Source organism: Lynx rufus, unplaced genomic scaffold, assembly GCF_022079265.1.
Source record: "Lynx rufus isolate CCGP_SWC_20201006 ecotype Redwood Valley unplaced genomic scaffold, mLynRuf1.p SCAF_5, whole genome shotgun sequence".
Lineage (NCBI taxonomy): Eukaryota > Metazoa > Chordata > Mammalia > Carnivora > Felidae > Lynx > Lynx rufus.
The window spans coordinates 30,038,948-30,061,424 of NW_025814867.1; the positions used below are offsets into that span (position 1 = coordinate 30,038,948).

At 46.4% G+C, this 22,477-nt stretch overlaps 1 protein-coding gene across 1 annotated transcript in view; it reads right to left on the bottom strand.

The window, feature by feature from the left end:
• Positions 1-17,935, bottom strand: part of SLCO2A1 (solute carrier organic anion transporter family member 2A1) — an 80,731-nt gene extending 62,796 nt beyond the window's left edge. The window contains exon 1 of the mRNA XM_047098654.1: positions 17,840-17,935. Within this exon, the coding sequence (XP_046954610.1) occupies positions 17,840-17,935 (96 nt within the window). The remainder of the gene's footprint in view (positions 1-17,839) is intronic.
• Between the last annotated feature and the right edge of the window lie 4,542 nt (positions 17,936-22,477).

Here is a 22,477-nt window from a genome sequence, read left to right on the forward strand (position 1 = left end):
ATATCTCTTTCCTGGAGACAAGGTCCAACCTCTGTATGCAAATCCATTACCAAAAAAAAGGGGGGGGGGTAAAATCGAGAAATCTCATGATTTCTCAGCATTCCCCTTGTGCATCTGCCCATCTGACATGAGGTGTCCTCACATGGTGTGGCTCTGGCTGTACTGTTGGTAGAGGCCGGCACACCAGCCCTGACTATGTACTTTTGTCCACCTCCCCATTCCTTTGACTCCCCCATGCCACCTCACTAGAGTTGTCGGAGGCAAGTGCAAGGGAATGTGTTTTCATCATCCACACCTGGTGTGTTTTGGCTGGGATTGCTACCTGTAGGTTTCAAGACTCATGAATGAAATCATCAATAAGCATCTTTAGATGGGAAAAGATTAGCTAAGCAAATACTTGACGCCTACCAGCTGCAGCCCTAGGAGCAGCAGACATGAGCTCACCCACCTTTCCAACACGGCTATCTACTCATGTCTGCAGCCCAGGGGCCTGTGACCTCAACAGAACAAATACTGATAAGCAACATAAGGAAGGAGTATCAAGGCACTGGTGACATGCTGGGATCTGATCAGCGTAGAGAAGGGAAGCAGACTCCAGTTATGGGAAGTGGATGGAAATGGATGGAATGCCTCATTCTAGGCCTCCTTGCAGCAACTCACCCCAAAGTACGCCTTCCTCCCTTCAGTGATCTCGGCAAAGCCCCTCTGGCCCCTGCGGCACTCCTTTTGGGGTTGTCTATTGCCCTGGAGTTCTCACATTTCTTGGAGCCCTCTGCCTGCTGTTGCCACATTCTGTCATGTACATGTCCTGAATGTCACTGCCCTTTGCCCCTGTGACATGGTTTTTGATGTGTCAGTCTGGCTAGGCTTCAGTCCCCTGTTATTCAATCAACCATTAAGGTAGGTGTTGCTGTGGAGGAAATTTGCAGATGTCATTACAATATATAGTGAGATGACTTTAAGTAAGCAAGATTATCCTAGATAATCTGGGTGGACCTGATTCAATTAATCAGAGGGTCTTAAAAGCAGGTGTGAGAGAACAAAGCTAGAGAGAGGGAGGGAGGGAAGGAAAGCAAGAGGAAGAGACAGAATGAAAAAGATAGATGCCCCCTGAACAGGAGCTTTGGCCCAATGCCTGTGATCATCTTTTCCTGAATGCCTGCCCTATGAATTTTGGAGTTGCTTATCCAGCCCCCACAGTTGTATAAGCAAATTCCTTGAAATACAAATACATATACATACATATATGTGTATCTTCTATTGGCTCTGGTTTGATTGAACCCTGAAATAGACAAAACAATGACCTCCCCAGTGTCTGAGCACCCTAATACTCAGAACCTGTGAACACATGTTGCCTTACATGGCAAAAAGGACTTAAGTAGATGTGATTAATTGTTTTAGAATAGGAGATTATTCTGGATTATCTGGGTGGGCCCAGTGTAATCACAGGGTCCTTAGGAGAGAGAGGCAGGAGGGTCAGAGTCAGAAACAAAGGTGAGAGGGAAAGAGATTTCAAGATGTTAACCTGCTGACTCTGAGGAGGAAGGAGCCATAAGCCAAAGGATTAGGCAGTCTCTAGAAGCCAGGAAAGGCAAGGAAACAGATTCTCCACAAAAGCCTCCAGAAGGACCACAGGCCTACCAACATCTTGATTTTAGGTCTTCTGTTCTCCACAACTCTAAGACAGTAAATTGGTGTTGTTTTAAAGCCACTACATTTTATGGTGATTTGTTCCAACAGGAGTAAAAATCTAATACAAACCCTGTTCCATCCAGGACCCTTCCCTTTTTCCCCAGTACCAGTGCCTTCATTCAGGCTACCTCTTTTCCCTCAGCAGGACCACATCTCCTTTTCAGTGTCTGCTAGAGCGTGTTCTCTTCCTTTCCATAGGAAGTCTCAATCGTCTTGTCTGCTGAGCCCTCCTCCTGAGACCAGCACTGCCTCCCTCTTTCTTTTAGAGAAGGACCCTTATTCAACCACAGGGTTCTAGGAGAAGCCACCAGTCAGAGGACCTTGCCCTGCCTCAAGGAGGGTACCTGAGGCAGGTAAGCCAGCCAGAGTCCTTCCCCAGGATTATTTCAAGTTGGAACTAAAATGAAAGGCCACAGGAATGCTGGTTGTTGACCATCACTTAGCCATGAAGACAGACATTTACATTGGACGATAATGGCAGTGACGTTCAGAGAAAAGTACAGAGGGCAGAGGGAGCCCAGCTGGCGCTCTAGTCCACCTGCCCAAATCCTTTGCATATTTTTCTATTGTAGTTCTTGCCTCTTTCTTGTCAGGAGATCCTATACAATTTAGATATTGGTCTCTAGTCAGTTTTAGACATTGTAAGTATCTCACAATCTGTCATTCTTTTTGCCTTAACAAACTCTTCTTTGTTATTAAAGTAGATAAATCTTCTCTTTAGTTGATATATCTCCTGATTTATCTGCTTTTGTCCTTTGATTTTCAACATTTTCTTTTAAAGAGCATGTAACTGGATTCTCTCTCTCTCTCTCTCCTTCCCACCCTCCCTCCCTCTGTCTGTCTCTGCTCCTGTCTCAATCTAGTCTGAGATTCTCTAGCTCTGAAATGGTGAGAGTGGCCCATTTTCATGTGTTGTAATTTCTGACAAATCTAGATTTATATCTACCTCATTTTATCCTTTTCTGTTAATGATTATTGCATACATTTTAACATACATAACTGACAACAAATTTAATTAATTAAAAATTAAGTTAATTAATTTTTCCACTCTCCTCCCAAACAAGCCAAGGACTTATGATTTTAACTCCAATTTTCCCTTCTAATGTTTCTTCCCTCCATAAATCATTATTATTTTTTGCCTACCACCAATTAATAATTACTACCACTTTTTGCATCCTATCCTTTTCTTTTGTGGTTCATTTCTTGCTTTATGTATTTCACCCTTATTTATTTTAGTGAGGACTTGTGATTAGTAAATTACCTGCTTTTGTTTGAAAAATCTCTAACTTGTCTCCCTGAATTATTTAGTTATAAAATTTGAATTTGGTGGCAATTTTCTCCCAGCATTTTGAAAATTGTTCCATTATTTTCTAGTATCTATTATTTATTTTGGGAAGACTGGTGTTGGTCTAATTGCTGATTCTCATAAGTAGTCTGTAACTTCACTATAGAACTCTTAAAATTATTATATTTACTGTTCTGCAGTTTCAGTATAATAAGCAGAGGTGTGCTCTTTTCTTTATTAAAATTTTTTTTTAAATTTATTTATTTTGAGAGAGAGAGAGAGAGAAAGAAAGAAATACCAAGCAGGCTCTGTGCTGTCAGCACAGAGCTGGATGAGGTGCTCGAACCTACAAACAGTGAGATAACAACCTGAGCTGAAATCAAGAGGGGGTCACCCAAGGACAGAGCCACCCAGGCTCCCGGAGGCATGCTGTAATTGTAAATTCCTGTCAGAACTTATGGTGCTTTCTTTATATCATGGTGCCATACGTGTTCTCAATTCTGGAAATTCTCTGTCATTTCTTCAATAGTGTCTGTCACCTATTCATTCTACTCTCTTCTTCGTTGTTCATTTCAGACCTTCATTGCACTTTGTCCTTACTGTTTTCATATCTCTTACCCTGTCCTTCATAGTCTCCGTTTCTTTATTCCTCTGTGCCGTATTTAGGGTGACTTCTTCAATCTTATCTTCCACTTGCTAATATCATTAAGCGCAGGTGTGATTAAGTTAAGGGTTTCAAATTGGGAAATTATCTAACCTGCTATTTAACCATTCACTGAATTTTTGCTTTCTATATTTTTTTATTTCTAGAATTCCCATGTTTCTCAAAACTGCCCATTCATTTTTCAGAGTATTTGTTCTTTCTTGGTATTTTCTATTTCTTCCTACACCTCTTTAAGCATTTTAATATAGTTTTTATAGTCTCTGTCAAAATGTTCCATTATCTCAAAATCTTGAGGTGCTAATCTCCCCCATTGATATATTTGCTGCCTGTTGTTATGGTGGGTCATTTCCTTGTGTAACTTTTTGTTGTAAGCTCCTCTTCCAAAGGCAGTCTTCCCTTGGGGATTCTGGTTGGTCTACATTATAGAAGCATCCTTCTGGAGTGGTTTCACTTTTGCGTCTACCAGATGGCAAAGAGTTATCACCAGCCCCCTAACAATTCTTATGCTAATTTATTTGCTTAGAGATTCCCATATCATGTGGATAGTATAAATTCTGTTTTCCATTCCATGTGGTACAGACTTGGGGTTCTGATTTCTTAGAGGCATTATTTTACCCAGAGGTCCTGTTAGAGATCAGCCTCTTTGCTGTCCCTAGGGTGGTGGGCAGAGTTTAATAAGTTCCCTTCTCACCAAGGGGCCAGCTTTAGGCATAAGTCTGAGGACCAGCTCCCCATGTCATCGTTGCTATCTGTGTGATTACTAATACCCAGTCTCCATTAGGGCTTTCTTCAGGGTTTCTTTACTGATCCAGTCATACCACACACACTTTCCCCCTCGATCCCTGCTGCAGGGTCAGCTGGTACACTCATTGTTTTGGTATTCAACTCATTCTTCATTTCTTGCACCTGAAAATTTCACTTTCTTGCAAGCTTGGCTATGCATTTAAATATTTGGTGGTGTTCTATTTTATGCAGCGTCTCTCAGTATTCATAGTATGAAGTCCCCTGTTATGTGAACCCATCATGCTGATGGAAGCCATAATTCACTATAGTTCTTTATGATCCATCTTATCCTAACTAGCCAGAGCCTTTAAAAGAGAGTTACCTTGTATGATTTGCAGCTGTGTTCCCCATGGAGAGATTATATATCAGAAGTATGAAGGTGACTTTTTAGAATCTAGAGTTCCTGGCCCCCTATGTATTAAGCAGAATCCAGTTCTGTCTCTACCACCTTCTCCCTCATAAAACCCAGTTCGGTACCCTCCTATTTGACACATTTTGTAACTACATCTATCTGTGCATCTGCCCACTGTTTATATCTCTCATGAGAGCATAGCCCACTCTTTTTCATTCATTGTTGTATCTCCAATGGTTGGTGGTAAGTGATCGGTAATGACATGTTGTGTGAATGAATGAACAAATGAATGCATCTCAGGCAGCCATCCTGACACTGTTCTTGCCCTCAAAGTTCCGAAACTCCTGCTGAATACACCAGCAGAGTGCTATCTTACAAACAGTGGATAGTGAATCAAGGCTTACCAAATGACTGGGTGAAAATCCACCCAGGGATGTCCCCACACCTTCCCAGGTATAAAAGTCCAGGCTCAGGACCAGGCAGCACTTAGCAGTTCCTGTCCCAGCCTCTATCCTCACTGCCTCCTCCTCAGGCCCTCTCTTCCTTCATGGCATGGAGCCCATCAGATATACTCACTTCCCTAAGATGTTTGGCCATCTTTAGGGTTAGATTCCCAAGCTCTGAGCCAGCCTCTCAGAGTGGGCACTAGAAGAACAGAGAGGGAAGCAGACAAACACCTCTCAATCTTCCCAAAAAAGAAAATGTTCCATAGGTTAACCTCTCTCTTAGAATTAAAGTATTGTTATCTGACTTTATCTCCAACTCTGAGGAGCCATAGCACTCAAATGCGGTAAGAGATTAATAATGCAGGGGGGACAGTGATGGAAACTGCAGGAATGGTCTTTCTAGAGAAGCCCCTGCCGCTGCCTGCTATCCTGGCTTCATCTTCGGTCCCTCCTCAGGTACGTGGAGACCAGAGGTATAAGATATAATGGATATAAGTCCATTATATGGATATGCAGTCCATCTTATATTGCATTTCATATATCACAGCAGAATGTCTCACTGCAAAGGGGATTGTGGGGGTCACCACAGACCAGAGTTTTTTAGTTGGCAGTTTTTTCTAATTACAAGTCCAGGACCTGTTTACTGCAGAAAAATGGAAAATACAGAAAGTCACAAGGAAGGAAAATAAAACCATTTGTAGGCTTCCCACACAGAGAACTATCTGTTTGGCTATAGACCCTCTTCAAGTCTTCTTGTGACTTTTAAAAATGTGGATCATCTCTACATCTGGTTGCCTATCCTGCAGCCTCTGCTTAACATTATAGAATGAACCCTTCTCCCAAGTTTAAACTATTCTCAATAGAACTTTAAAAATAATTTGTATATATGCTACAGATGGATGTCCCCTGATGTATTTGACTCTCCAGTTGCTAGATATACAAGTCACTTCATCATTATAAGCTTCTGAGCATTTGAGTCACATGATAAAATGTTGTTCAACTGACTGGGTTTCCATTTATTCTTCCAGGAAGTGTTTCTAAGCCACTTGATGGCCACCCCCGCCCCAGGCTGAGTCCCTGGTCTAAGTGCTTGTGTGCTGTACAGCTGGAGTATCTGTCTAGCCTTATCAACATGGGTGAGGGGACGTGCAACAAGGAAAGCTGAGGGGGATGCCTGGGTGGCTCAGTCAGCTAAGCATCCAACTCTTGATTTCAGCTCGGGTCATGATCCCAGGGTGGTGGGATCAATCCTTGTGTCAGGCTCTATGCTGAGCATGAAGCCTGCTTAGATTTTCTCCCTCTGCCTTTCTCCCCCAGTCTCATTTTCTCTCTTAAAAAAAAAATAGAAAAATAAATTAAAATAATTTATTTAAAATAAAGGTTCAGATTTTATTTATTTTTATTTATTTATTTTGACAGAGATAGAGAGAGCAAGTAGGGGAAGGGCAGAGAGAGAGAGGGAGACAGAATCCTAAGCAGCCTCCATGTGCTGTCAGCACAGAGCCTGATGTGGGGCTCAAACTCACAAACCGTGAGATCATGACCTGATCCAAAACCAAGAGTTGGGCGCTTAACTGACTGAGCCATTCAGGTGCCCCTATAAAAAAGGTTTAAGAGAGGAAAGCTGAGGCACAAAGAATTACAGGGCTACCAGTGCCAAATTTGGCTTGGGAAAATAAAATACTACAGACATTAGCAGCCCTGCTTGTGTCTGTTGGTATGGAGGACTGAAGTAGCACAGTCTGGCTCAGCTGCTTGGGGTTTGTGGTGTGAAGCAGGCAGCAGTCATAGAGAAGAGAATCATAAGACAGAGTTCCCAGATATCAGCTTTGTCACTGTGTAACGTGCCAATTCCCAGGAGCTTCCTGCCAGTTTCCTCCCCTATAAAATGTGGGTAATATGCACCTTGGAGCATGGGAGGGAGGCTTTAGTCAAGATAGCATTTCTGAAAGGACCTAACCTTGTCCACTTATTATTTCACTAATTTTGGCACATAATGGGTTCCCACAAATACATGCATTTGCATTCACAACTAAATATCCCTATGCCCCCATATATTGCCCATATGTATGTGCCCTAATAAAATGTATTCATCTATGTTATGATAGCTCAGAAAATCGTATCATAATTTTTGCTAATAAAAATGTGTTGCTGAGGGTGGGAATTCTGAATTTGTGATTTTAGGGCATCCAGAATAGGTTTGTCCCCACTCCTTGCTAAGTTTACATATTTATATGTTAAATTTATAGGTTGACTCAGTGGGACTGTGCTTTCCTGGGATGCTGACTATGAAGAAGAAGGAGTCTCAGGCGAGTCTAGAAGGACAGCCTCCTGATGGCAGGGGCAATGTGAAATGAAATGGACAATCCAAGGCTATGTAGGCTCACTTTCCAAGTCAGTGACAAGGTCCAGGGGTGGAGATGGTCCAAAAGACAAGGCTGGTTCTACAATAATTTGGCTCTGCCACTTGGGATGGGAGGGATGTATGGGGTGCATCCTTGGAATACACTCCACAGGTATGTTCCTGTTAGCATTAGGCCAGATCCCTCTCTGAGGGTCTATGCTGGGCCCTCTGGTGATAAAGTCAGAAGGTAAGTCCCCAGTGAGCCCCTCGTCTACTTCCTCCTAAGAGATGTCCTCCAGTTGGGTGGAGGTCCCCATCATGGGAAGATCTCTGCTGGTTCCAGAAAACTCAAGGCCCACCAGCCTCCACACAGCCCGAGGGTTCCTCATGAGTGTTGACTAAGCTGACCAAGCAGTGACTAGAACCAGCAAGAAGACCTTTGTGATCTGGGACAACAAGAATCAGGGGTCATACATGTCCCCTTAACAACGTCCAACTTCAGAGCCTGGTTCACCTTTCAGAGGAAGGTAGCCCAGACCATCTGGCTTTCCATTTTAACCCTGCCTAGCAGCTTCCCAGTTAGAGGGACTTATGGGAGAGGGGAGACTGCTTTCCACTGGAAACATCGAGAGAGTAGCCAGGAAGAGGGGATTCTGCTAGCTTCCCTCTGGGGATGTACATGGAAGGATAGGGGCAGATTTTGGCTCAACACAGGAGAGACTTAAAGACTGTGGAGCTTCCAGTCCTGGGCCTGCCTTGAGAGGGGGTGAGTTCCCCATTACTAGAGCTATGCAAACAGAGGTAAGGACATCTTCAAAAGGATTCCTGCTTCTTTGAGCAGATGACCTTTCTTGTCACTTTCAATTCTGAAATCCAAATATGCTATAATCTAGGAAGTACTATCTTTCTACATGTCAGTTTTATCATGACTTATATGGATTCTACAACATGAGAAGTAAAAAATGCTGTAGAAATCACGATAAGCAAGGAAGATAGCAGGACCTCGGTGTACAGACAAGGAGTCGTGGGGCTTGCTGCTCCATGAGTCCGCCTCCAGTGTCCTGGCTCCCGCTCCTCCTTTCTTTGGAAGACTACAATCCCTTCCTACCATAGATCCTTGAGGTTTATTTCCATCACCGGACACCATCCCTGACCCTCCCTCGGCATCTCCACTGCCCCACAGAGGGTGGAAGTCCATTTGTGTACGATGTCACAGCAAGGGAGGCTGTAGGGGACCAACTTGTCCCAATTTGCCCAGAACTTTTCCAGTTTTAAAACTGAAAGCTCTGTGTTCCAGAAACTGCCTTCGTCCTGGGCAAAAAGAGGCAGTTGGTCACATTGAGAGGCAGGGAATTTACAGACTATCATTTATGGGAAGCTTGGGAGCCTCTTAGGGAGCCAAATGCCAAAACAGTAATACCTGGTACAGAGCCGCACATGGTGAATGCTCAGTAAAGGCTTCTGAGTGGGTGAGTCCCAGGCTCCTGCACCAACACTCAGCTCCCGCCAACTCCCTCAAAAGCACTGAGGATCAAAGGTAAAGCAGGAAGTTATCAAAAAGGGCCTGAGGCAAAAGGCAGGAATGAGAAAGTGGTCAATTTAATCCCATCCTGCAAACTCCTTGGCAGTCCAATAAGCAGGGCAAGAGTGGCTCTGGAAGCCTGTTGTCCTCCCAGCCCCTTCCTTCTGCCACCATCCCTTTCCCCCAAGGTCCACAGGGACCTCAGTGCATTCTCTAGCTGGCTCCTCTCCTGGGGTGTCCCACAGGGCTCAGCCCAGGAGCTGTCTGATATCCACACCCCATGTCTGTCCCACTTAAACTTTCTAGGTACCTTTCCCTCTGTGCCTCACAAGCTGGCTGAGTGAACTAACCGGATAAACTAGTTCTGACTTGAGGTCTACCTGTGTTGTGTTTCCCAAACTTGGTATGCCCTACCTGCTAGTCACATCTGGGAGACATGAGCCACATACAGCATAGCTTCTGAGAGTATCAATGTTACTCCAAGATTTGGGGGGAAATAGAATATATTCTTTGGAAACACACACCTATACTGTGGAGGAAAATATAAAATTCACTTGATTTTAAGATTAAAACATAAAATATCACAGAAATGTAATGCTCACATCACAGTTCATCCCCTTCATCCTCTTGTCTACTCGTATGTGGAAACCTGATCACTCTGTCCTAGAATTCAGGGCATCTTGGTGAGGCAGTTTGAAAAACACTAGCTTACTACAGCCCTCTCTGATAACATCTGAGTCTTAACTGAGGTCCTCTGTGCTCTAGGCCAGCATCTCGCAAGGATGTTAGATGGGGCATTCTTCAGAACATAAGTAGATATTACCAGTGTTTGAGTAAACAAAAGAAAACTTGTTACCAGGACTCCCAGATTCTTACAGAACCCAGGAACTAAATTTGAGGAACAAGCACACTAAATTTCTAACAAAGAGTTAGTCTGCCCATTTTTGGGGAGGCAGGGGGGCAGCCTGTGGGGAGCCAGCACCAATCCTGACCAGACTGAATGTCCCAAAACTCATCTGGGATTTACCGTCCCAGGCTGGTGCTGCTCTCCGCACCCGCCCCACCCCACCAGCCACGCCAAGAGCCTCCAGCATCTCCTCTGAGCCTCCTGAGTATCCCGCTCAACAAGGCAAAGAGGCTGGGAGGACAGGCTCTGGAAGAAGGTTGCTCACTGGAGTATCCACCTGTCCTTCAACAGCCAGAGGACACTCCCTGCCTTGGTTTCATTCCCCACCCTGGTCAAATGTAATCCATCCCAAACAGGAGGACACACCCAGAGAATCAGGGTCCTCCAAACTGAGAGAGCTGGGGATTGACCAAAGATAACCACCTAGCCTGCACCTTCCACTTCTGCCAGGCTTCATAGCAGGTCTCCCAGCAAAGCTCAGACCCAACTGGCCCTGCTCCCAGTCTCATCTCCATCAGCAACTTAACAGATGAGAATCTGAGAACTTACAAGGACCTCAGAGATCATTGAGCTCAGGCCCAAATGTTTACGAATGACAGAATCCAGACCGAGAGGCATTCTGTGGCCACGGGAAGAAGAGAACTAGGGAGTGCGATGACCCTGGGAGGGAATTCCTGCTTGCCATTTACTGGATAGGTGTTCTTAAATGAGCCTCCATTTTCTCAAGTATGAAAGAGAGATGCTGAGCACCCCCCACCCCTTGCAAGGCCATGGTTGAGAGTAGAAAAAGTTTAGGAAACTTCTTTTCTTGATTAACAAATCAAGTTCAAGGGAAAAGACAACTATTTAGCTAAGCCCAGAAGAAAAGCTGGAGCACAGAAATACACAAGGTCCCATCCAGTTACTAAAAGCAAGCCTCAAATTTGTCTTTAAATCTTCCCCAAAGGCAAAGTAGAAGGGAAACTGAATGGGTTATAAAGTATGGTAACCATAAGATAAACACATACCACTGCAGACTGAAAATCAATCTTCTACCTGATCCTGATATCAAGACTTGCTGTATAGATACAGTGATCAAGACAGTGTGGTATTGGCAGAGAGATATACACATACATCTATGAAACAGAACAGAAAACCCAGAACAGATCCACACAAGCATGGCCAATTGGTTTTTGACAAAGGAGCAAAGGCAATTCAATAGAGTAAGGACAGTCTTCTCAACAAATGGCTCAGGAGCAATTGGATGCCTATAGGCAAAACAAAAACAAAAACAAAAAACAAACAAATAAAATAACCTTGACCTAAACTTCATACATATACAAAAATTAACTTACAATGAATCATAGATTTAAATGCAAGGTTATAAAACTTTTAGAAGAAGACATAAGAGAAAACTTTCAGGAACTAGGTTTGGTGAAGAGTTCTTAGACTTACACCAAAAGTAGGATCCAGAAAATTAAAACTTGATAAATTAGATTTCATCAGAATCTAAACAATGTTTTCTGCAACAGACCCTATTAAGAAGATAAAAGATAAGCTACATACTGGGAGAAAATATTTGCAAACCACATGCCCAACAAAGGACTTGTATTTCATATATATAAAGAACTCTCAAAACAATAGTAAAAATTCCAATTAGAAAAAGGACAAACTATAGGAACAGACATTCCAATAAAAAGCACGTACACATGGCAAATAAGCACATGAAAAGATGTTCACCATCACTAGCCATTAGGGAAATGTAAATGAAGACCATGCTGAGATGTAACTACACACCTATTTGAATAGCTAAAATAAAAAATAATGACAACACTTGGGGCGCCTGGGTGGCTCAGTCGGTTAAGCACCTGACTTCGGCTCAGGTCATGATCTCGTGGTTCATGAGTTCAAGCCCCGTGTCGGGCTCTGTGCTGACAGCTCAGAGCCTGAAGCCTGCTTTAGATTCTGTGTGTGTGTGTGTGTGTGTGTCTCTGCCCCTACCCCACTCGCGCTCTGTTTCTCTCTCTCTCTCTCTCAAAAATAAAAACATTAAGAAATTTTTTTAAAAAGTAATGACAACACCAAATGCTGGCAAACATGTAGAGAAACTGGATTTCTCCTACATTGTTGGTGTACATATAAAACTGTATGGCCACTTTGGAGAAGAGTTTGGCAGTTTCTTTAAAAAAAATCAATATGCAGGTGCCTCGTTAGCGCAGTAGGTAGCGCATCAGTCTCATAAAAAAAATCAATATGCAACTACCATACTACCCAGCAAATGCACTCCTGGGTATTTACTCCAGAGAAATGAAAGTTTATGTCTGACCCAAAAACCTACACCTGATTGTTCATATCAGCTTTACTTATAATAGCCCCAAACTGGAAACAACCCAAATGTCCCTCAATAGGTGAATGGTTAGACAAATCACCGTACATCCATACCATGGAATAAAACTCAGCAATAAAAGGGAACAAACTATTAATACAAGCAACATCCTGGATGGATCTCAAGGGTATTAAGCTGAATGAAAAAAGTCAATCTCAAAAGGTTACATATTGCATGATTCCATATATACAACATTCTCAAAATGACAAATTACAGTGATAGAGAACAGATTAGTGGTTGTGACGGTGGTCAGTTGGAAGCGGGTGGGCATGACCACAAAGGAGCAGCACAACAGAGATTTTTGTGGTGACAGAAATAGTTCTTGTGTCTTGAGGCAGTGGGGTGGCGGTTCCATGAATCTATACGTGTGACAAAATTGCATGGAACTATACACACACATTATAGCAATGTCAGTTCCCTGCTTTTGGTATTATAGTGCAGTATGTAAGACAGAACCATTGGAAGAAACTGGGTGAAGGGTATGCAGGACATCTTGGCACTGGTTTCCTACGAATATGGGATTGTTTCAAAATAAAAAGTTTTTTAAGAGCTCAAAATAAATCAAGCATTGTCTGGTACTAAGAACTCAGCTTTCTCCCATGGTCCCTCAAAAGGAGCCCCCAAGGACCACAGTGACAACCCATCTGTGCTAGTCCTGTGGGGTACAGACAAGTGTAAGTTCACACAGCTATTTCTTCACATCCTTTATCAACAGAAACTGAGGGTGCAATGCCCAAGTACACAGCAATGATCTTATGATGTAAAATGGGGGCCAGACTTGCCCAGCCCCAGGCAAGGTCCTCTGACGGGTCCATTGCCCGGAACCATCCCGAGCTTCTCAGCTCCACCACGCCTAGCTCTCTGGCTTTGGCACACAACTGGAGCTCTCCACAGGCCAGTGCCTCCACAGGCAGAAAGTGGGGTGAAGCAAGGGCTGGGGGTGGCTGAACCCATGATACAGCATAAGACCAAGCAGGGATGTGAAGAGGAAGAACAAGGAGGGATGAGGTCTACCCTGGGGACCATGCACATTCCTCTGCATTCCATAAACAGGGCAAAAAAAGGTGAGGGAAAGCCATGGTCCCAACCCAACAGCCCACATCACATCCGGGTCTTCTAGAATGGAAAAAAAAGTCACTGTCACAGACAAAAGAGAGTGATGAGAAAGAGATGAGCTATCCATAGTGTGAGACATAAATCACTCTTCCCTTTGTTCTGTGGCAGTGTAGGTCACAGTTCATCACCAGGAGAAGGGCTCTGAGCATCATCACAGGAGGAAAAGGCTCTCAGTGACCTGTGACCCCACCCAACCAGTTCCCATTGGTCTCCCCTCCCCCGACCCCCACACAAAAGCAGGGTGGGCAAGCCAGGCCCTCTCAGGGGATAGATGAATGCTGTCCTCATTCACGTCAGAGAAACACCCACCAGCCTGGGGGAGGAGTGGGCACCTCTTAATCCATGAGGTCTGTTAAGTAATTCTTTAGCTCCAGGGATTCTCTTGAAAGTGTTTTCCCCACTTGTGAGCATCAGTTTGGTGGATATAGCACTTTCCTCTGGAAACCAAGAGGTTAAGCTCAAGATGCCTCCCCACAGTTGGGGGTCAAAGGCCTTAGGAAGTTACAGACACAAACCAAAATAAAGCACTTCTTCCTCATTTTTGGGCTTCCCTCCCAGATCAGAGGTCCCCAGGCCACTCAGGCCAAGCTATGACATCTGCCTACCCTTTTCTTCACCACTGTACTTCCCCTGCCCTCCATTCCCACTGGACTCTCCCTCACTGATGAGATATGCACTATTTCCCTAAACTGGGACCTGGGGTGTGGGAGTTCATGAAATTTGGGCAGCAATTACCAATCATCTACTCCTTTTATAAGATAACCTCGGTTTGCCCCCCAAAATTTCATTTTAAGAAGAAACAGATCTCTTTGAGGCTGCCAGGATGAGTTAGCCACAAAGGCTGTCTCCTACCTCCCTACCCACACCCCCATAATCGCTGAATGAACCTGTTTTTAATTTAGAGTTCTGGATGTTGAACTGGTCTCTCTGACAATGACTAGTGAGCAGGTCTTCTGTTTCTTAAGAATCTTGTAAGCCAGAGGCAATTGAGAATGTCTCCAGATTAAACACAATTATATTTACTACTACAGGAGGGCATACAAAAACCTCACCCCATAAGTGAGAGTTGCCAAGCTCTTTCGGGGAGAGTTATGAAGAATGAAAAGGTATAATGAGCCTGTTAGTGACTGGGGATATCCATCCTGCAGCCACCACAGTGACCCCCGCTGTGAGCGTCACCGGGAACTGAAAACAGTACTGACTCTGGGGGCGCCTGGGTGGCGCAGTCGGTTAAGCGTCCGACTTCAGCCAGGTCACGATCTCGCGGTCCGTGGGTTCGAGCCCCTCGTCGGGCTCTGGGCTGATGGCTCAGAGCCTGGAGCCTGTTTCCGATTCTGTGTCTCCCTCTCTCTCTGCCCCTTCCCCGTTCATGCTCTGTCTCTCTCTGTCCCAAAAATAAATAAACGTTGAAAAAAAAAATTTTTAAAAAGAAAACAGTACTGACTCTGGGAACAACTATACATACAGTATCCCCAAGTGCTAAGCCAGAATTGAGCAGCACTGTGTGATGGTGAGGGGAGGGTGCATGGTCTCTGACCCTGCAATCTCACATATCTGGTTCCTCTACACTCCACCCCTTTTTGGCTATGTGTCTACACCTCATTAAGCCCAGTTTTCCTCATCATTCATGGGGACAGTAATAATACTCACTAGATAGAATTGTACTGAGGATTACATATGGGTGAAATATATCCAAAGTTCTTGGTACATCCAGATGGCTTCATTAGTGTTAGCTACTATTACCTTTATTTTGGACATGACTGCTAACTATAGTTTCTCCTAAGTATGCCTCATGTGAGGCATAATTGGTGAAACAACAGATCCTAAATGATATTTAAACAAGCAGTCCTGTTTGTTGAGGCAAGAACTGACAGTTTATTGATGTCAGTCCTGGAGAGTCTTGCATGGTTTACAAAACCCTTTTCCTACACCTCATCGGACATAATCCTTAAGGAGCCCCATGAGGTAGGGATCATTCATAGTACCTGTTTTTTGTTTTTGTTTTTGTCTTTGTTTTTTTTTGTTTTGTTTTGTTTTGTTTTGTTTTACGTAAAGGTTCTGCAGTCCAGGAAAGGTAAGAAATGCTCCCCTTTGTCACCTATTTAGTAAGAGGTTAGATTTAGAGGTGAATCTAAGTCCCCTGGCCTCATTCCCTTCCCCTAAACCATACGGTATGTGGGGTTTTGCAGGAATGTCATAAAGCCAATTGGTTACTCTGTCCCAGCAATGAGGAACCCAGAAAAATGATGGGTCCTTGGGCTGGGCATCCCCTGTTATCCCCCATGTCACACATGTCACAAGACATGTGCCATCCATACCCTAGTGAGAGAGTGCAGGGCGGCCACTCAACCAACCTCTCATTGGGAGGAAGGAATCTCCAAACAAATAGCAACCCCCCAGACAACCATTACCACCCCCCTGGAAGAAATGGCTTAAGTGAGTTTAATGGAATTACAGGCCCCAGATTTGCCTTGAGATATCCAAATTGTACCTGGTTTCAGGTTGATTAAGTGAAGCTAAGTGTAAGTCTCTCCAAACTCTGGTCTCAGCGTTACTATGGCTCAATGGAGGTAATAATTAAGAGAATTTGATTTTTAGAGTTAAGAAAAACTCTTAATTGGTATGAGCCTTCAGGAGGCCAACTGGCCTGGGTCTAGGCCTCAGTCACTTGTGGCTAAATCATCAACATGTGATAAATTATCTCATTTTTATGGATCTTCAAAGAAACTGCTGCCATAAACTCATTTTAGGGATTCAGGGTGGGTCTAAATGAATCAACCTCACTGGGGGGTTACCCTTGCTGTCAGGAAACTGTTCTGGGACAATCTATCCCTCTTGCCCTTGTTGGTGAAAATAGGGAGAGTTTGCCCCTACCCTGGCTCTTTCTTGGGCCTCTTTCTTTTCAGACCACCCAACTGTTGCTCCCACCCTTTCCTCCCAGTTCCTAATTTATAAACACCAAATTTGCTACAATTCTCTACTGAAACTTCTCCAAGACTCTTCTGAATGGTGGGACCAAAGCCACACACAGTGTTTTGGCCATCCAGGTCTAGCCAAAGGTGAGGCAATTTGAGGATTATCTGAAACCATCTCAAAATGTCTATGTCTTATTTACATCCAACCATGGAATCAACTCAGCCTTTATTTATTGTGGTGTGGGGATAGAGCAGAAGCAGAAGTGGGGATCCCAGCTCCTCTGCTAACAATATGAGTAAATACATTCGTGGGATTCACTGTGACCTCCAGATCCCTTTCTGTTCAACACTCACATCATCAGTTCACAGAGACACTCCTCCCAGACCATCCCTTTAATCGCACCACTGGAAGCTTTACCTAGCCCCATCTGACTGTATGATTGTTGGAAACAACTTCTCTGCACCATACCTAACCACACCCCTTCCCCCACTGTCTCCAAGGAGTCCTCATGTGGACTCTACAGTCCTCACCATAGCAGCTCTGTCCTCTCAGGACGTGTACTTCTAGATCACTTCTGCTCAGGTAGAACCAGTTAAAAAAAAAAAAAAAAAAAAAAAAAAAAAAAAAAAAAAAGCCTGTTTCAGGCTTCAACTGTTCCAGGCCTCCCTGGCCTGGTGAGGAAGCGGTAAACATTCCCGACCTCCTGGGGAAGAAAGTGTCCTCACCATAGAGCCACTCCCTATAACTTGCTAGGGGAGAGGCACCTGCTTAGATGTTACTGAACATACCGCGAGGGCCTACTGCTTTCCTGGGGCCGTTTCCAGACCAGGAAGCACGCAGGGTTGGTTGCCAGCCCGGGGGAATTCTGAACCCTGCGCGCGGCAGAGCGGTAGGGTAGCGGAGCCCCTGTACCGCTGCTCGTCGGGCAGAAAAACATCTCTTCTGCCACCCACCCCAGGATGAGTTAGGCTCTGCCCTCCATCTCAGAGGAACCACAGCCTGTCACCCGGCACCTCCAAGCTCACCCCTTCACGAAGAAACTGCCCTCAGGAGACCGAAAAAGTGTCCCGCGAGATGTTCTTTTTTCAAAGAGGAAGACACTATCCGACCAGAGTTGAACCTATTGGTTCTGTCATTGTCCGGTTTCTTAACCCCGACGAGGGCGTGAGTGTGTGTGCGCGCGCGCACACACACACACACACACACACACACACACACACACGTGCACACACGCGCGCACAGACACACGCGCGCACACACTCCCAGAAAGAGATCGCCAGTCCAGGCGCCCCCAGCCCGCCGCCAGGCCCGCAGGGATGCGTCGCAGAGCGCGGCACTGAGGGCTGACGGAGGGCCCCGGCGCCCCCCTCCCCCGCCCCGGGCTCCCGCAGCACCCCTGCCCGGGCCCGCCAAAGGTGCGCCCGGAGGTCGAGGGTTCTCCGCTCACCTTAATGTTGCTGAAGACAGAGCGGGGACAGCGTCCGGCTGGGCGCGAAGAAGCGTCGCTGTCCTGGCGCGCGCCAGGCTCGGGCCAGAGCCCCATGGTGGCGGCCCCCGCGGGGCGGGACGGCGGCAGGCCCCGGGCGGGCGGCGGGGCGAGCAGGGGCCGGGCGCCTCGGGCCGGGGCGGCTGCGCGGGTGGCTGGTGAGAGCGGCGGCGACGGCCGCAGGAGGCTCGCAGCGCGGAGACTGCGCGAGCGAGTGCGCGCCCAGAAGTTTTATAAGTGGCCGCCGCCGTCGCCGATGATGAAACGCGCTCTCCCTCCTCCCTCTTTTCCTCGGCTGTTGAAGGCTCTGCGAGCCCCCGCCCCCGCCGCGGCCACCCCTCAGACAGGTGTGACGCGGCGGCTGGCCGCGCGTGACCTCGCTCCCGGCCCGGGGTCGCCTCTGCTCCCGCAGCTTGGCTAGGACCCGCGAGGCTTGACCGCCCCGGAGAAGGTCCCGCCTGCTGGGGAGCCTGGAGCGGCGGCCCCGGGGAGGGGAGGTAGTGGCTGGAGGGGCAGGGGACGATAGGAGGGTGGGGGCGCCTGCGGGACTGGCGGGATGGGGGGTGCAGCGGGGACCGACAGGCGGGCGACTGGAAGGGACCGGAGAAGAGGTTGGCAGGACTCCGGGGGCAGGAGGAGAACCGAGGGGGTGCTGGAGGGGCCAACGGGAGCCAGGGAACTGGAAGGGGAGCGGGGTTTCAAGAGGAGAGGGGTGCAGCGGCGCCCCTCCCGACGCACTCGGGGAGATTTACGGAGCGGGTCTCTGCTTGTTTGCACTTGCCGAAAACCTGGGCTCTCAGTTCCGGTGATGGCTCTGAGACTCGCTGAGGCTGTTTGTGTCGAGGACTGATTTATATTTAAACTGCTCTTTGCGCTGGAGAGGGGGCCGCCCGGGCAGGGCCCGAACTCTCTGGACTTGAGCCAAGGTAAACTGCGGGCGCTGTCAAGTGTCAGCATGGCTGGGTCTGGCCTGAAGTACTTCGGGCCAAGAGAGAGGACCCCCCGTGGACATACAGGACGCACCCCACTGGCCTCCTTCTCAGGGCTGGAATAGAACAGCAGCTTTATTTTTCCCCCAAGACTTTTTCCACTAGAATTCCTACTGCAGAGAAGAGAAAGAAGGTGAGACTTTTCAAGAGAAGGATAAGAAAGTTATGCCAAAAGCAGCTGCAGTAAGGAATCCAATTCTGGACGTATTTTTCCAGCTCCCTAATCCCTGTAGTCTCCTGATGAGCCAACCTCTGGAAGCCCACCCTGTCTCCTGGAAAAGCATAAACCCACCTTCAATGCCCAGGAAACTTTGGCTAAGACAAAGACCCACAGGATGATGCCTTTCTGGGCCTGGTCTGGGCTTGTCCTCTGTCTGTGGGCTTCCCCTATGCACCTGTGGTCCAAGAACCCTGGACACAACAGCAGGCAGTGCTGGAAGAAAAGCCATTGGACAGTGGACCACCTCTGCCCACTTCATTCACCCACAGAGTAAAGGGTATCTAGAGAGGCTTTCCAGAGCCCTGCAGCAGCCTCAGACCCCAGAACAGGCAGGAAACTCCAAGTCACTAGTCTGCCCTCTTAAGAGAACTTGGAGCACAATGATGGCTGCCACCAAGAGCACCCAATGTATGCTGCAGTACTCACAGTGTATTGTGCCAGGCATTATGTTGGGTAGCCACACGCGTGATTCCATAGAACCCCGGGGTTAGCCCAACAATTATAGGTACGTATTACTATCTGGATTTTATAGATGATGATGCTAGAGAGGCCAACTAAAAAAAAAAAATGAGTGAAAGACAAACAGCTAGTAAGTGATAGAGCTGGAACCCGAGTCCAGCTTTGCCTGATTCCAAAGCCCAGACTTGAAGCACTATACCCATTGAAAAGTTACCTATTCCAGCACACTCATTCCACAAGTAAACCAAGCAGAGAGCAGAGAAGGCCCAGGCCACAGGCACATTGCACCTGCGATAACTAGAGTTTCTTCCTCAAACCCTGAGTGAGGCCTGGTCATGGTCCTCTGATAGAAACCCAGGGAGAGTCAGCTTCTCCAACCCTCATTTTATCCTCCTCCATGAACCTTACCCTTTTCTGGGTAAGGTTGTCAGGACCAGCATCATCTCCAAAGGAAAGGCATATTCAGAAATGCTCCCAGATGGTTATCTCTGCCTTTATCTGCTCTTACGAGGGGGGGTTAGCTAAGTGTAATGGAGACCTAACCAAAGTGGCTTCCATGAGATTAATTTGCCTCTCATAATAAAAGCCTGCTAGTAGGCAGTCCAGGGGTCATGACCTAGGCCCGTAAGGATTCTTTAATGTGTGGCTAGCTCATTGTCACAAGATAGCTGCTCCACCTCCAGCCTCTTCTCTTAATTCCAAGAAGGAAGTGGAAGACAGGAAACAGGAAGGGGTTGTGCTCACATCAGGGAAGCAAATCTCTTCCATGCACGCTTAGCTACCAAGACTAGGTCACATGGCTACCCTCTGCAAAGGGGACTAAGAAATGTAGTTTACGCTATTGCTACCTCCTGAACAAAATTGGGGTTCTATTAGGGAAGAGGGGAGAAAGGATATTGTGTATTAAACTTACAGTGTCTGCACAAAGAGTAACTCATTTCCTAAAAGCACCCCCAGGGTCTGTTTCCAAGACCCTTCCCAAATCCTTTGATTTCAGCAAATATTTCTTAACACTGTAGAAAAAATAAAGCACAAGGACAGTTCCTGACTTCAAAGACTCCATGGTCCCAGGGTGGGGAGCAAGAAAAGAAAGCATTATGCGTTGTAGAAAGAGAACATGGCTCTCTGTTGTGCACAGACGCTATGGGGGCACAGAAGGGGGCCCTAATTCATTTTGGAGCAGGAGGAAGGTTTCCTGGAGGAGGAAGGGATCCTCAAGCTGAGACCCAGGGACTAGAAAGATTGGGACAATTAGGGTAAGATTTATCCAAATCTGCTCCATGATTTCAGTCTGGCTGGAGACCCAGGGACAATGGGAATGTAATGAAGAGTCTGGAACATTGAGTGGCATGCTAGGAAGTGTGGGCCTTATCCCCAAATAAGGAGCCAATCTGACAGCTGGGTAGGAGACAATAGGGAGCCAGTCTGACAGCTGGGTAGGAGAGATTGGGGCTATCCGTGGAAGGAACCCCAGGAGCTATGATGAGGATGTATTCTGCAGCAGTGGGGAGGGTGGTAGGGGAGAGAGAAAGATGTGAGAGACATTGGTAGGAGATGGCACCCAGGTGTTAGTGAGGGAGATGTTAGGGACAACTCCCAGGATCTGATTGTATTAGTGATGCCAACTCCTAGCAAATAGAACCCAGAGAGAGCAGCAGCTACTGGGGAGGGGGGGGGTATGCAGGGAACACCCCCCCCCCCCGGGCTCATTTTGAGTTCAAACTGCCTGGAAGTACATGCAAGTCTAGATGCCCAGCAGGGAGGTATAGTGGTTCAGTGCTCAGGGTGGGCACTGGACTAGAGATTGGGTCTTGGACATCCCACATGGAGGTAAGCCTCGGGAACAGATGGGTCTCCCAATGAGAATGTGTTGACAACAAGTCGGTCCAGGACCAGCCATAGCAGTATTCAGAGGTGGCACAGATTATGGAGCCAGCAAAGCAGACAGAGGGGAGAGCCCAGCAGACAGGAAAGTAAACCAATAGAGAAGCGTTGCTTCAAAGAGAAGGTCAGGAAATACATCCAGGTTGTGGAAGAGGGAAGATAAGACCTAAGAATGGCCATTGGGCTGGCCACAGGCTGGCATTGAGGACCTTGGCAAGAGTGTTTCCAGTGGGCAGAGATCAGAGTTTGGGAGTTGAGGAGGAACTGCAAAGGAGCTATCAGCAACTTTCCCAGAGTTGCAGAGAGAAGAAAGGGAGGGAAGAGCTTTGGGCTCTCCTCTCTGGCTGAATCTCCTGCTTTCTCAGGTTTCGTGCTGGACCAGCTGAAGGTTCACACCTCCCAGCTTTTGCTCATGCTGTTCCCCCTGCCTGCACTGCTTGCCTCATAGTACGTATTTGGCTTCTACCCTTCAAGAGCAGCTCCTGTTACTACCTGTTCTGGGCTTCTGTAACAAGAGTAGAAACATGCCTTGCATGGTGCAGACCTGTCACATACATTATCCCTGCTTTCTCAGGAAACTAGATGTCATTATCCTCATTTTACAGATGAATAAACTGTAAAGGCTCAGGGTTCTTCCCTAGTGCATACAACGTGTCTCTGCCTTTTTTATCACAGGTGACAGTGGAGACAATACATATGGTGGTTAAGGGCGCAGACCTTATAGTCAGACATAGATGTCGACCACCCTTCTCTTCAGCTGTGTTTGTTATCTTAGAGGGCCTGTTTAACCTTCCAGATCCCCAGTGCCTTCTCTTTAAGATGGAGATATTAATGTGCACCTTCCGGGGCTGTTATAGTGTATAATGAGGTATCTGCTCTTGCTGTGATGGTTGGCAGTGTTGATGGTAATAAGTGTGCTCTATATCTCTTTTTCTTTTTTTTTTAATTTTCCTTTTAAAGTTTATTTATTTATTTTTTTTTAAAGGACGAGGCCTTTTTTTAATTTTTTTTATTTTTTTTTTTCAACGTTTATTTATTTTTGGGACA